Below are 15010 nucleotides of genomic sequence, written 5' to 3' on the forward strand. Positions count from 1 at the left end.
TCGTTTTAAATTTACCACACTGTAGCTTCAACTCATGCCCTCTAGTCCTAGTATTTTTGGATAGCGTGAACAGTCGCTTCACATCCACCCGATCCATTCCACTCATTATTTTATACACTTCTATCATATCTCCCCTCAGCCGTCTCGTCTCCAAGCTGAAAAGCCCTAGCCTTCTCAGCCTCTCTTCATAGGAAAGTCGTCCCATCCCCACTATCATTTTCGTCGCCCTTCGCTGTACCTTTTCCAATTCTACTATATCTTTTTTGAGATACGGAGACCAGTACTGAACACAATACTCCAGGTGCGGTCGCACCATGGAGCGATACAACGGCATTATAACATCCGCACACCTGGACTCCATACCCTTCCTAATAACACCCAACATTCTATTCGCTTTCCTAGCCGCAGCAGCACACTGAGCAGAAGGTTTCAGCGTATCATCGACGACGACACCCAGATCCCTTTCTTGATCCGTAACTCCTAACGCGGAACCTTGCAAGACGTAGCTATAATTCGGGTTCCTCTTACCCACATGCATCACTTTGCACTTGTCAACATTGAACTTCATCTGCCACTTGCACGCCCATTCTCCCAGTCTCGCAAGGTCCTCCTGTAATCGTTCACATTCCTCCTGCGACTTGACGACCCTGAATAATTTTGTGTCATCGGCGAATTTAATTACCTCACTAGTTATTCCCATCTCTAGGTCATTTATAAATACATTAAAAAGCAACGGACCCAGCACAGACCCCTGCGGGACCCCACTAACTACCCTCCTCCACTGAGAATACTGGCCACGCAATCCTACTCTCTGCTTCCTATCTTTCAACCAGTTCTTAATCCATAATAATACCCTACCTCCGATTCCATGGCTCTGCAATTTCTTCAGGAGTCTTTGAGCCTGCAAATAGGTGGGAAAATGTGGAATACAAGTGCAGCAAATAAATAAATAAATAAATTGAGGTGTCCACTTATAGAATTGCTCCTATAGAGCCTACTTTTCAAAGGAAGCTGAGCACTAGGCCTAATCTTCCCAGGTTTAAGTGCCTAATCTTTGGCAACATTTCAGCTGAAACTAAGAGCCTAGGTTTTAGGATAAAAATTCATCTAACCATCCCTAAAATTGATGCTCCTACTTTTAGACCTGATATATATTTTCTACATGTGAAATCCAATTTTGCATAGGAAGTCTAGGTAGGAAAATGGATAGCCGAGTCAAGACATTAAACATTTTCAGAATGTTTTACAAAAGAAGCAATGAATGCAGAGAGCTTGTAAAACCATTAAGGCTGAGGAAAATACACATTTGTGTGGTGGCACGTACAATGAGAAGAGCTGTTTTACATTGAAACACAACTGCAACAAACATAAACACATCTGAATGATTAAATGGCAGCACTTATACATGTAAGTCACAATTTTGCAACCTACGCATGTGAGTGCCGGATCTCACAAAGATTCTGGATGACCTGGAGTGGAGGAGTAGCTTAATGGTTAGTGCAGTGGCCTGAGAACCAGGGAACTGGGTTAAACTCCCACTGCAGCTCCTTGTGACTCTGGGTAATTCACTTAACACTCCATTTCCCCAGATACAAAATGAGTACCTGTATATAATAAGTAAACTGCTTTGATTGTAACCTCAGTAAGGCAGTATAGCAATTCCACCCCTCACCCTTTCCCTTTCTCCCATTTGACATTCTTGTGGCTGCTCTGAGGTTTCTCATTGCCCTTTTTGGTTATTTCTAGCAAATTCTGAGCCACCCTTTAAATAATTTCTGCCTTCTCTCTGTTTTATTTCAGCTTGTGGAGGCACATTCAGTAGCTCTTATGGCACTGTGAACAGCCCTACACACTCCTTTACTAATTACCATAACAACATGAATTGCACATATCTCATCACAGCTCGAAGCAACCGAGTGGTGGAACTCAAGTATGTCATTAAAGATAAATTACTTATAAAACCTTTTAATAAGAAGTCCAGTTCTGAGAACCAAACAGTTTTTGAGGAAAGAAACTGATTGGATGTTGCTGTTAATTAGGGCTAATAGGAGCAGAGCTGTGTTATTCATCTGAGAGAGAGAGGTAGCAATACTAGATAGGATGAATATTTCGAAGAACAACTATGAAACTTCTTGTTGTGTGTGTGTATAAAATTGTTCAATTACTTTGGGGTAAATTTTCAAAGACTTAAGGGCATATGTTCAAAGCATTTTTCCCATTGCTCATAAAGAGAGCAATTTTCAGAGCTATTTAATCAGCTGTCTGAAAATTGACCAAACTCATTGTGACTAAAAGGCTATGCATTGCAAGACAGCACACAGAGGGGTCTTTTTACTAAGATGCTCTGAAAAATTCTTGCGATAGTGTAGGTTTGGGTTTTGGGCGCGCGCCAATCCATTTTTTAGTGTGCTTGTAAAAAAGGACTTTTTTTTGCCGAAAATGGACGTGTGGCAAAATCAAAATTGCTGCTCGTCCATTTTGGGTCTGAGACCTTACTGCCAGCTATAGACCTAGAGGTAAAGAATCCTGGTGGTAATGACTTATGCACGTCAAATGCCACTTGGCGCGCGTCCGTTACGCACCCCCAAAAATAACAAATATTTTTCAGATGCGCGTATCGGACATGCAAAAAATGAAATTACTGCAAGAACCATGCGGTAGTCGGGTGGTAACTCCATTCTCCGAGAACAGGCAGGCTTCTTGTTCTCACAATTGGGTCGACCTCCGTGGCGGCCCAGGAATCGGCAAACATTTTGCAAGCAAAATAAAGAAAATCTTTGTGGAACGTACCGTCATGCGAGCAACGCAAACTGCACATGCGTGAACTTCTTCCCGCCCGCCGCACAAGAGTGCCTCTCTAGTTCTTTCTTCACCACGGTTAGGTGCGGCAGTGTTTTTCTACTGTGTTCCGTTCGGCCCAGGAGGACAACTTCTCTTCACGGTTGTTTTTTCGTGTCTTTTTGTTTTTTTGTTCAATTGTTAAAGACAATTTTTAAAAAAAGTTTATTTTTCCCGTATTTCTTATTTTTTGTCCACTCTATAAGTTTCCTTTCTTTTTCAACGCGGCCGGCCTTTGGGCCACGCGGTCGGGTTTTTTCCCTTTTTTGTGCTTTTTCTTCTTGGCACATTCGCGTTGTTTGATTTTGCCGAAGCCGGTTTTTCCTCCATGACATCGAAGACACCCAGCTGCTTCAAACGTTGTACTCGGTGCAACCGGACCATCTCAGGTACCGATACCCACGCCTGGTGTATCCAGTGCCTTGGGCCCGACCAGAGCCCAGCCGCTTGTAGTCTGTGGTTTCGTATGAAGAAACGGACTCAAGTGTCTCGAGAGGCTCAAAGAAAGAAGCTTTTTGGAGCTGGGCCCGGTCCTTCGACGTCGACCTCGACATCGGTACCGAGGTTGGCGGCGTCGGCGTCAACATCGACAGGGGCATCGACGTTGAGGAGTCAGGTAATGGCTGCTGAGAGACCAACTCGTGCTGGGAGCAGTGAGATGTCAAGTGGGTCTCCACCTGTCTCGAGGCCTCCTGCTATGGACCCGGCCCCAAGGAGACGTGAGGATTCCACGTCTTCCTCATCGGTACCGAGGAGTCTCGATGATGGGTGTCAAGTGATGTTAAGAAGCACCATCATCATTCTCCTTTGACACATGGTACCGGGAGCTCCGGGGCGTCGAGAGAGTCGGCACCCGAGAAGCGTCGACGCTGAGAGGACCGCTCCCCCTCGATACAGGAGGTGCCGATGTGTCAGTCTCCTAGCAGCCCGGTACCTGCTCCCGAGCCTCCACAGATTCTGACATCGCCTGTTCCATCGGCCCTACAGTCTTTTCCGATAGCGGCTCTCGACAAGCGTATCCGGGCCTTGTTTCCAGAACTTCTGGAAGGCTTACTGCGACAATCAGCTTCGATGTCGGTGTGCTTGCGCCCTCTGTGTAGTGGTGCCTGGCCTTTCACCTGTGGTGAGGTCTCCGACTGCGGTGCCGCCTGCGGCATCTGCGTCGGCTGCCACCCAGGTTGACTACCCTTCGACATCGGTGGAGGGAGCTTCGCCACAGTCAGATCGGGCGTCAACTTCTCGACATCACCACGGAGGACATCGTTCCTCGGCGTCAAGACAGGTCCAGTGTCAGAGTACTTTGACTCAGGTTGCATCTGACACTGAGCAGGAGCACTCGTGAGAATCAGAGGAAGATCCCAGGTACTTCTCTTCCGATGAGTCTTTTGGAATTCCCTCTGACCCTTCTCCTCCGCTGGAAAGAAGATTATCTCTACCAGAGAGTCTTTCTTTTTCCTCTTTTGTCCGGGAAATGGCTACGGCTATTCCTTTCCCTGTTGAGGTTGAGGGTGAGCCTAGGTCTGACATACTGGAAGTCCTGGATTATTCTTCTCCACCTAAAGAGGCTGTGACAGTCCCTCTCCATAAGGTACTGAAGGAAGTCCTTATGAGAAACTGGTCCGCTCCTCTGTCTGGCCCTGTGGTTCTCAAGAAAGCAGAATCCCAATATCGGATCCACGGTGAACCTGGATTGATGAGGTCCCAATTACCCCACAATTTTTTTTGGGGGGGAAGGGATGCCAGATCCATGGGGGGGAGGGACAAATGCTGGACCAGCAGTGGGAGGAGGGAGGAAGAGGAAGAACTGGCAGACCTGCAGGATGTAGGGGAGAGAGGAAGAAATGTCATACCCATTGTTCGTGGTGGGAAGAGAGGGAGGGGGAGATGCCATATCTGTTGAGGAGTGCAGGGGGGGAGGTACAGACCAAATGATGACAGGGGGAAGAAAGGGGGAGAGATGCTGGACTTTGTGGTTGGGGGAGTAGAGGGAAGAGAGTGAGAGATCAAACTGTAGATGGAGAGAGATTCCGGAACTATGGTGAGGGAAGTGGAAAGCGAAGGAAAAAGAAAGAGAGTGAGAGAGACTGGACCAAAGAAGGGAGGGAGAGAGAGAAAGAGAGAAAAAAAGATGCTACTTTTAAGTGGGAAAAGGATAGAGATAATGTTCTGAAATTTTATTTTAGACATAGATTGAAACTTTTTGGGGGTTCAGCATATTTGGGTTTTCCAGACGTGTCTAAGATAACTCAACCGAGGCATAGGCAATTTTTGTTACCGAGACCTAGGGTCCTTCAATTAGGGGCCTGTTTTCTTCTAAATTTTCCCTGCAAATGCACCATATTGTTTAAATATGGTGTTCAGAACCCTTATTTTATCATCCCCACTTTAATATTCCCTTATCTCTTGTTTGTCCTGTGTCTGTCCTAATTAGATTGTAAGCTCTGTCGAGCAGAGACTGTCTCTTCATGTTCAGATGTACAGCGCTGCGCATGTCTAGTAGCGCTATAGAAATGATGAGTAGTAGTAGTAGTAGTAGTAGTAGTAGTAGTAGTAATTCCATGGTGGTAGATTCCGCTCTCAAGAGAGCCAGGAGTACTAGAGACTATGCTTCGGCACCCCCAGGCAGAGAAGCTAGGACTCTTGATTCTTTTGGGAGAAAGACGTATCAGGCCGCTATGCTCGCAGGCAAGATCCAATCATACAAGCTCTTCACGAGCATACACTTGCGGGACTCGATAAGTCAACTGTCCAGCTTGGTTGATGTGCTCCCTGCGGAGTTGGCCGAGCCTTTTCGCCAGGTGGTCAAGCAGCAGAAGGCGTGTCGCAAGTTCCTGGCCAGGGGTACTTTTGACACTTTTGACGTTACATCCAGGATCACTGCTCAAGGTATAGTGATGCGCAGACTCTCATGGCTGCATGTCTCTGACCTGGATCATTCGGTCCAGCAGTGGATGGCGGATGTTCCTTGCCGAGGGGACAATATTTTTGAAGAAAAAGTAGAGGATCTTGTTAATGAGATTAAAAAGCATAATGATGCTATGGATTCTCTCTCCCATTGGGCGCCTTCTGCTACAGCCTCCTCATCTAGGAGGTTTTTTGGAGGGAAGAGAAGTGCTCCCTATTCCTACTCTAGGCATAGGTACACTCCTGCTTCTCGGCAGCCTGCCCAGGCTCAGCCCCAGCATGCTCGTTCTCATCAACAGCGTGCGTCTAAGTCCCATTCTGCTCCCAAGCAAAAGCAAGGGACGGGCTTTTGACTGGCTCCAGTTCAGCATAGCCTCTGTCAAAGTGTCCGTGCCAGACGACTTGTCAGTAGTGGGGAGGTTGATGTTTTTTCACCAAAGGTGGCCTCTCATAACCTCTGACTGGTGGGTTCTTCAAATAGTCTGGTTAGGATACACCCTCAATCTGGTAGCCAAACCTCCAAATTGCCCACCAGGAGCGCATTCTTACAGCTCCCAGCAGAGGCAGGTACTTGCAGAGGAACTCTCCGCCCTTCTAAAGGCCAATGTGGTCGAACCCATTCTACCAGGGGAAGAAGGGCTGGGATTCTATTCCAGGTACTTCCTTGTGCAAATGAAAACAGGGGGGATGCATCCCATCCTAGACTACTACTACTACTACTACTATTTAGCATTTCTATAGCGCTACAAGGCGTACGCAGCGCTGTACAAACATAGAAGAAAGACAGTCCCTGCTCAAAGAGCTTACAATCTAATAGACAAAAAAAAAAATAAAGTAAGCAAATCAAATCAATTAATATGAACGGGAAGGAAGAGAGGAGGGTAGGTGGAGGTGAGTGGTTACAAGTGGTTACGAGTCAAAAGCAATGTTAAAGAGGTGGGCTTTCAGTCTAGATTTAAAGGTGGCCAAGGATGGGGCAAGACGAAGGGGCTCAGGAAGTTTATTACAGGCGTAGGGTGCAGCGAGACAGAAGGCGCGAAGTCTGGAGTTGGCAGTAGTGGAGAAGGGAACAGATAAGAAGGATTTATCCATGGAGCGGAGTGCACGGGAAGGGGTGTAGGGAAGGACGAGTGTGGAGAGATACTGGGGAGCAGCAGAGTGAGTACATTTATAGGTTAGTAGAAGAAGTTTGAACAGGATGCGAAAACGGATAGGGAGCCAGTGAAGGGTCTTGAGGAGAGGGGTAGTATGAGTAAAGCGACCCTGGCGGAAGATGAGACGGGCAGCAGAGTTTTGAACCGACTGGAGAGGGGAGAGGTGACTAAGTGGGAGGCCAGCAAGAAGCAGATTGCAGTAGTCTAAACGAGAGGTGACAAGGGTGTGGATGAGGGTTTTGGTAGAGTGCTCGGAAAGAAAGGGGCGGATTTTACGGATGTTGTAAAGAAAGAAACGACAGGTCTTGGCAATCTGCTGGATATGAGCAGAGAAGGAGAGAGAAGAGTCAAAGATGACCCCAAGGTTTCGAGCTGAGGAGACAGGGAGAATGAGAGAGCCATCAACAGAAATAGAAAATGGGGGGAGCGGGGAGGTGGGTTTGGGGGGGAAAATGAGAAGCTCGGTTTTGGTCATATTTAATTTCAGGTGGCATTGAGACATCCAGACAGCAATGTCAGACAAGCACGCTGAAACTTTGGTTTGGATGCAAGGTGAGATATCAGGGGTAGAAAGGTAGATTTGGGAGTCATCAGCATAGAGATGGTAGGAAAAGCCATGGGATGAGATTAATGAACCAAGGGAAGAAGTGTAGATAGAAAAGAGGAGGGGACCAAGAGCAGAACTCTGAGGTACGCCAACAGGCAGAGGGATAGAAGTAGAAGAGGATCCACCAGAGTGAACACTAAAGGTGCGGAGGGAGAGGTAGGAAGAGAACCAGGAAAGGACAGAGCCCTGGAATCCAAGTGAGGACAGGGTATCGAGAAGTATGCTGTGATCGACAGTGTCAAAAGCAGCGGAAAGATCAAGAAGAATGAGGATGGAATATTGACCTCTGGATTTAGCCTGTAATAGGTCATTGGAGACTTTAGTAAGCGCAGTTTCGGTTGAGTGGAGAGGGCGAAAACCAGATTGTAGTGGGTCAAGAATAGCATGTGAGGAGAGAAAATCAAGGCAGCGGCGGTGAACAGCACGCTCAAGTAATTTGGAGAGAAAAGGAAGGAGGGAGATGGGTCGGTAATTAGAGGGACAAGTAGGGTCGAGTGAAGGCTTCTTAAGGAGAGGTGTTACCACAGCATGTTTAAAGGCAGCAGGGACAGTCACAGTGGAAAGTGAGAGGTTGAGAATGTGACAGATAAAAGGAATAAGAGCAGGAGAGATGGCATTAAGAAGGTGGGTGGGAATGGGATCAGAGGAACAGGTGGTTCATTTTGAGGAAGAAAGGAGAAGTGTAGTTTCCTCAATAGTAACTTCAGGAAAGGAGGAAAGGGAATGAGGGGAAGGAGAGAGAGGAGAACGGACTAGTGGAGGGAGAGGTGGTGAGGTAGAGAAAGCAAGGTTTATCTTTTGAACCTTGTTGTGAAAGAATTCAGCAAGGGTCTGAGGAGATAATGAAGGGGGAGTTGGGGGAGGGGGTACCTTGAGGAGAGAGTTCAATGTGGTGAAGAGAAGTCGAGGGTTAGAGCCAAGAGAGTTGGTCAGTTGGATATAATAATCCTGTTTGGCACGTAAAAGAGCAGATTGGAAGGAGGTCAGCATGAACTTAAAGTGTAAGAAATCAGCAAGGGCCCGAGATTTCCGCCAGAGGCGTTCGGCGGAGTGGGTACAGGAACGTAGGTAGCGGATATTAGAAGTCAGCCAAGGTTGGGGTTTTGTACGCCTTATAGGGCGGGTCATCAAAGGTGCAAGAGTGTCTAAGGCAGAGGATAGAGTATTGTTGTAAGAAGAAACAGCCTCGTTGACAGACGTGGATGGTGCCACAGTAGAGAGGAGGTTTGAAACATGGGAGAATAGAGATGAAGGGTCAATATCGTGAAGATTCCTGGATAAATTAGATAAGATAGGACGGGACTGGGAGGGAGGAGATTTAAGTGTGAAAGTTATAAGATGGTGATCAGAGAAGCGAAGATCAGAGGCAAGGAAACTAGATGGTGAACAGTTTGAGGAGAATATGAGATCAAGACAGTGACCATTTTGATGAGTGGGGGAGGTGGAGCATAGTTGGAGATTAAAGGAGGACGTTAAAGCGAGTAACTTGGAAATATAAGAGTTGGAAGGATCATTAGCAGGAATATTAAAGTCACCAAGGATGAGAGAGGGGGAGGAAGGATCATGGAAGAAGGCAAGCCAGGCGTCAAAGTCACTGAGAAAGGATGAAAGGGACTTATCAGGGGGACGATAAATGACCGCTATTCGAAGAGGCAGAGGAGAGAAAAGGCGGATAGAGTGGACTTCAAAGGAGGAAAAACAGTGAGATTGAGGTGGAAGAAGGGGTTGAAATCTGGAGGAGGGAGAGAGAAGTAGTCCAACACCGCCCCCGCGACCAGCAGGGCGAGGAGTATGTGAAAATAGATAACCGCCATGGCACAGGGCTGCGACTGAAGCAGAGTCATCAGGGCAGAGCCAGGTTTCTGTTATGGCGAGCAGATGGAGGTGACGCGAGATAAAGAGGTCCTGGATATAGGCGAGTTTGTTACAGATAGAGCGGGCATTCCATAGGGCGCAAGAGAAGGGCAGAGAAGAGGAGGGGAGTAGAGAAATAGAGATGAGGATAGAGAGGTCATGGTGAGATCTGTAGAGTTCGGATAATAGTTGGTGAGGGGGGCCAGGATTGGGATTGATGTCACCGGCTGAGAGTAAGAGAAGGAGTAAAAGAGAGCGGAGGAGAGTAGGAGAGGTGTGGCCACGAAGGCGTCGAAGGCGAGAGGTATTTAGGTGGAATGGGGAAGGCAAAATGGAGGGAAGAAAGAGGTGGAGATTAAAAGCCAAGAGGGAGGAAGAGGGTAGGAGAGAAGGTGAGGTGATGAAGTCGATGGATGGGCAGTGAGTTCCTGTAGTGGAGAGAGGTAGGGGGTGAGGGAAAAGATTAGGAAGGGACAGGGCTAGGAAGAGAATGTGAATAGGGGCCATAAATGACTGAGGTACTTTAGCAACTGGGAATTAAATTAGATGTAAAGAGAAAAATGCAGAGGGAATGGTGAGGGAAAAGATTAGGAAGGGACAGGGCTAGGAAGAGAATGTGAATAGGGGCCATAAATGACTGAGGTACTTTAGCAACTGGGAATTAAATTAGATGTAAAGAGAAAAATGCAGATGAGCTGCAAGTCCTCCACAGCACCTGAAAGGCAGCCGGTGGTAGAGCTGGGCACCTCTCAGCTGAGGAATGGCTTACCAGGGGTTAGGCCGAAGCCAGCATTCCTCCCCCTGAGGGTCGCCTGATCCTAGCCAAAAAGCACCTAGAAACTCTGTGCACTTGGAGCGAGGGCCCTGGGAAGATCGGGGTGGAACTGAGTCACCCCGGATACAGCTGTGAGGAAATGCAGACCTAAGGGGCCTGAACAAATATCTGATTCGAGAAAAGTTCAGGATGGTTTCCCTGGGCACCCTTCTTCCCATGATTCAAGAGAACGATTGGCTATGCTCTCTGGACTTTAAAGGATGCTTACACACACATTTTGATACTCCCAGCTCACAGGAAGTATCTTCGATTTTGGCTGGGAACTCAGCACTTTCAGTACTGTGTACTGCCCGTTGGTCTGGCGTCTGCACCCAGAGTGTTCACAGAATGTCTAGCGGTAGTGCAGCATCACTACGCAGACTGGGAGTGCATGTGTTCCCTTATCTTGACGATTGGCTAGTGAAGAGCACCTCGGAGGCAGGCACTCTAAAGTCCATGGGAATGACTATTCAGGTGCTAGAACTACTGGGGTTTGTGATCAATTACTCCAAGTCCCATCTCATCCCAGTTCAAAAATTGGAATTCATTGGAGCACTGTTGAACACAAAGGCAGCTCGAGTTATCTTCCCGAGATGAGGACAGACAACCTACTGTCCCTAGTGTCCATGGTTCAAGCGTCTCAACAGATCACGGCTCGGCAGATGTTCAGACTTCTGGGGCACATGACCTCAACGGTTCATGTGACTCCCATGGCATGCCTACACATGAGATCAGCTCAATGGACCCTAGCTTCGCAGTGGTATCAAGCTGCGGGAAGTCTAGAGGATGTGATCCAACTGTCCACCGACTTTCGGAATTCCTTGCAGTGGTGGACGATTCGACCCAATTTGACCTTGGGACATCCATTCCAAATTCCTCAGCCACAAAAAGTGATGACGATGGATGGATCCCTCCTGGGATGGGGAACTCATGTAGATGGGCTCCACACTCAGGGAGCCTGGTCCTTTCAGGAAAAAGGTCTGCAGATCAATCTCCTGGAATTGCAAGCGATCTGGAATGCTCTAAAGGCTTTCAGAGACTGGCTGTCCAACAAAGTCATATTGATTCAGACAGACAATCAGGTTACCATGTATTATACCAACAAGCAGGGGGGCACCGCATCTCGCCCTCTGTGTCAGGAAGCCATCCAGATGTAGCTTTGGGCACGCCGTCATGGCATATTTCTCCAAGCCACTTATCTGGCAGGCGTAAACAGCAGTCTAGGCGACAGACTGAGCAGGGAAATGCAACCTCACAAGTGGTCACTGAACATGGGTGTAGTCCGTAAGATCTTCCGAGCGTGGGACACCCCCTCAGTCGATCTTTTTGCCACTCAGATCAATCACAAGGTCCCTTAGTTCTGTTCCAGACTTCAGGTCCACGACAGACTAGCATCAGATGCCTTTCTCCTGCATTGGGGAACAGGCCTTCTGTATGCATATCCTCCCACACCTCTAATAGGGAAGACTTTGCTGAAACTCAAACAAGACTATGGAACCATGATTCTGATAGCTTCCTTCTGGCCGCATCAGATTTGGTTCTCTCTTCTTCTGGAGTTGTTCTCCGAGGAACCGTGGAGATTGGAATGTTTTCCAACCCTCATCACCCAGAACGAGGGGTTGCTTCTACATCCCAACCTCCAGTCTCTGGTTCTCACAGCCTGGATGTTGAGAGCTTAGAATTCGCCTCCTTGTGTCTTTCAGAGGGGGTCTCTCGAGTCTTGCTTGCTTCCAGAAAAGATTCCACCAAGAGGTGTTACTCTTTCAAATGGAGGAGGTTTGCCGTCTAGTATGACAGCAAGGCCCTAGATCCTCTTTCTTGTCCTACACAGACCCTGCTTGAATACCTTCTACACTTGTCAGAGTCTGGTATCAAGACCAACTCCGTAAGGGTTCACCTTAGTGCGATTAGTGCTTATCATCGCCGTGTAGAAGTTAAGCCTATCTCTGGACAGCCTTTAGTTGTTTGCTTCATGAAAGGTTTGCTTTTGTCAAAGCCACCAGTTAAACCTCCACCAGTGTTATGGAATCTCAGCGTCGTACTCACTCAGCTAATGAAAGCTCCTTTTGAACCACTGAATTCCTGCCATCTGAAGTACTTGACCTGGAAGGTCATTTTCTTGGTGGCTGTTATTTCAGCTCATAGGGTCATTGAGCTTCAGGCCTTGGTGGTGCATGCTATAGGGCTTTTTTTGAGGGGGTACTTGGGGATACTGAGTACCGGCACCTTTTCCATTGTCTGCTAAAATTGACCCATGGACCATAAGTTTTAATGAAAGAGCTCAGGCTGTACACAACAATTCTGCCTTGTCATAGATTCTGTGACTGGTTGCAGGGGGTCTTGCTATTTTGAGGTGGGTCCCTCAGTAATCACCCCACTCCTGAAGAGTGGCCCAGCATTTGAGTACTGGCACCTTTTTTGCTAGAAAATATGCACTGACCTTATATCAAGTTCCTTCACAAACCCGCCCTCCTCCCCTTTGGAGTTGTTGTTATTATTGTTGTTTTCTTGTTTATATGCTTTTTGATTGACCCGAAGAGGCACGCTCACGCAGCAGGTGGGAAGTCGTTCGCGCTGCCTGTGTGGCAGGTGGGAAGTCATTCGCGCTGCCCGCGCGACGGAACTCTCTCGAAAGACTTTGATTTTATTTTGCTTGCAAAATTTTTTGCCGATACCTGGGCTGCCGCGGACGTCAACCCACATCTGAGAACAATCAGCCTGCTGTCCTCGGAGAATACCTGCTACAGGTAAGTATCTTCGCTATATCTGCATAGAAGAAACCTAAACTCCAGATGTCAACGGCTGTTGTTTAGGATTTCTGGCGCTTGATACCACAGAGTGCCTACCTCATGGGTGTAGGTTCTCACTGGCATGCCAAATGCTCATGCTAGCCCGAAATCAGCCAACTTAATTGCTCCTTCGGCATTTATGAGGAGATTCTGTGGTTTCTAATTGTGGTGAAGCAACCTGTAAGAGTGGCAGAATGCCAGCCCTTGCAACAGCTGCAACAAGGTAACTTTTAACGAGAGGTAAAGAAATTCCACTACTAGAAGCTCCATCCATGACTTTCTTCAGATCCTCATGAAGGAACGCAAAGATGAGGTAGAGTTTGTTCTCTGTGAATGACATCTAGTAACTTCACAATACTGGAATGTCTGAGCTCCTTGAGAAGAGAAATTTCTCGAATCACTGTGCTTGGTACTCCCTTAATTCTGTATCGAGGCGAATCTTCTTGAGCTTTTTGGGATGCAAATATTATTCAAGTAGTGACAATAGGCATTTTCAAAGTCATTTGCTTCAACCTGTTAGCCTTTTGCTAAAGGAGTTAACAGGATGGTCAGGAAATGCAAAATATGGAGACTCCTTAAAACAAAAGTATTATTGAATTGTACAATTCAGAATTAGTGAATTTTCAGTCTGTATTTCTAAAATGTATTATGTCTATTACATGTTTACTGAACATGAGTGTAACACACAGATCATTAAATGTTTACAGATTCAATCAATTTGACCTTGAAGCATCTTCAAGTTGTGTCTTCGATTATGTGGCTGTGTATGATGGTCCAAATATCAACGCTACATCACTCGGCAAGTTCTGTGGCAATGTTCTTCCACCAATTCTAAGGAGCTCCAACACTAGTTTGCTTCTGGTCTTTAGGACAGATTTTTCCATAACACGAGGTGGATGGAGGGCCTCATACAGACAGACATTAGGTAAGAAATTACAATCACAAATAATTCCAAAGTTGAACTAATTCTGAATTGTTGACCAATGGCATTTACAGCGAATATCATTGTGAAAATCACCACAAGAAATTTCAGTATCAGAACATTTAATGTATGTTTCGGTGCATCTTCACTTGACCCTTGACTTAATAAAAGAGAGCCGCCACAGTCAGGGCCAGATGCACTAAACTTAACGAGCCAGCAACGTGGTTTTTAAACTAGTTCTAGCCGGTTTAGCGCACAAGTAGTAAACCAGGACATGCACAAAAGGATTCTTTGAGCCATTTTCCAGTCACGGTAGCAGCTAATGAAAACGGAATGCAAAGCTATTATAATGAGCTAATTACTATTATAATGTGCATGCAATGCATTGCACTACCATTTCCGATCCCGTGCACAAAAGCAGTCCGTACCTTTACTGTGGAAATTTTAACGGGAGGTCTGGACCTTACGGTTCTTCATTATCGCAAGGTAGGAGAAGGGGAGAAACAAGGCAGGGAAGATGGAGCACAAAAAAAAAAGTACACCGGCTTACATGTAGCTTCTTTGCATGTATGAAAGCCGTTTATGAAAGCCATGCCATGATTCTTTTCTCAAATTACATTTTACTGGCAAGAAATGAGGGGGGGGGGGGGGGGGGGCGGGAGGAGCAGCAGCATAAAAGTAATGGTGACTTACCAAAAATGCAAGGAAGTCAAGTGTCAAACTACCTCTGCTGGGAAACAGCATCCCCCGTGCTAGAAGCACAACAAAGAAGGGCTAAACCAATTGGACAGTGTCAGCCTGGGACGTCCTGCCCACTCACTACTGGAGGGGGACACCAGGAAGTTCGGATCCAATCAGCTCACAGCTCTAGAGTGATGTCATCAGGGAAGCCCTGCAGGGAGGAGGAGTTGGGACAGCAGCCAGCCAATGAGAGTTCATGTTCAGGGAGATGGGCGTTCCAGGATGTCAGCCAGCCAATAGAAGGAAGCAGCAGGAACAGCTGGGGGTGGAACCAAGCCCTGATGCTGATTCCAGAGAGCCCAGAGCCGAGAGCAGCAGCGAGCACAATATTCCCAGCAGGGGGAGGCAGGGAGCCGCAACACATGTCTGTCTATCCCCCCCCCCCAA

General features: G+C 47.2%; 1 protein-coding gene and 1 pseudogene across 2 annotated transcripts in view; one reads left to right on the forward strand and one right to left on the reverse strand.

Annotated features, from left to right (window-relative positions):
* CUBN (cubilin) overlaps positions 1-15010 on the forward strand; it is a 697556-nt gene that overhangs the window by 609373 nt on the left and 73173 nt on the right. For both annotated transcript variants that reach the window (XM_030199596.1, XM_030199602.1), the window contains exons 58-59: positions 1801-1930; positions 13668-13885. In XM_030199596.1, the coding sequence (XP_030055456.1) occupies positions 1801-1930; positions 13668-13885 (348 nt within the window). The remainder of the gene's footprint in view (positions 1-1800; positions 1931-13667; positions 13886-15010) is intronic.
* LOC115460065 lies at positions 2062-13634 on the reverse strand (annotated as a pseudogene).

The sequence above is a fragment of the Microcaecilia unicolor genome, chromosome 1 (genome assembly GCF_901765095.1).
Source record: "Microcaecilia unicolor chromosome 1, aMicUni1.1, whole genome shotgun sequence".
In the NCBI taxonomy this organism is placed as follows: Eukaryota; Metazoa; Chordata; class Amphibia; order Gymnophiona; family Siphonopidae; genus Microcaecilia; species Microcaecilia unicolor.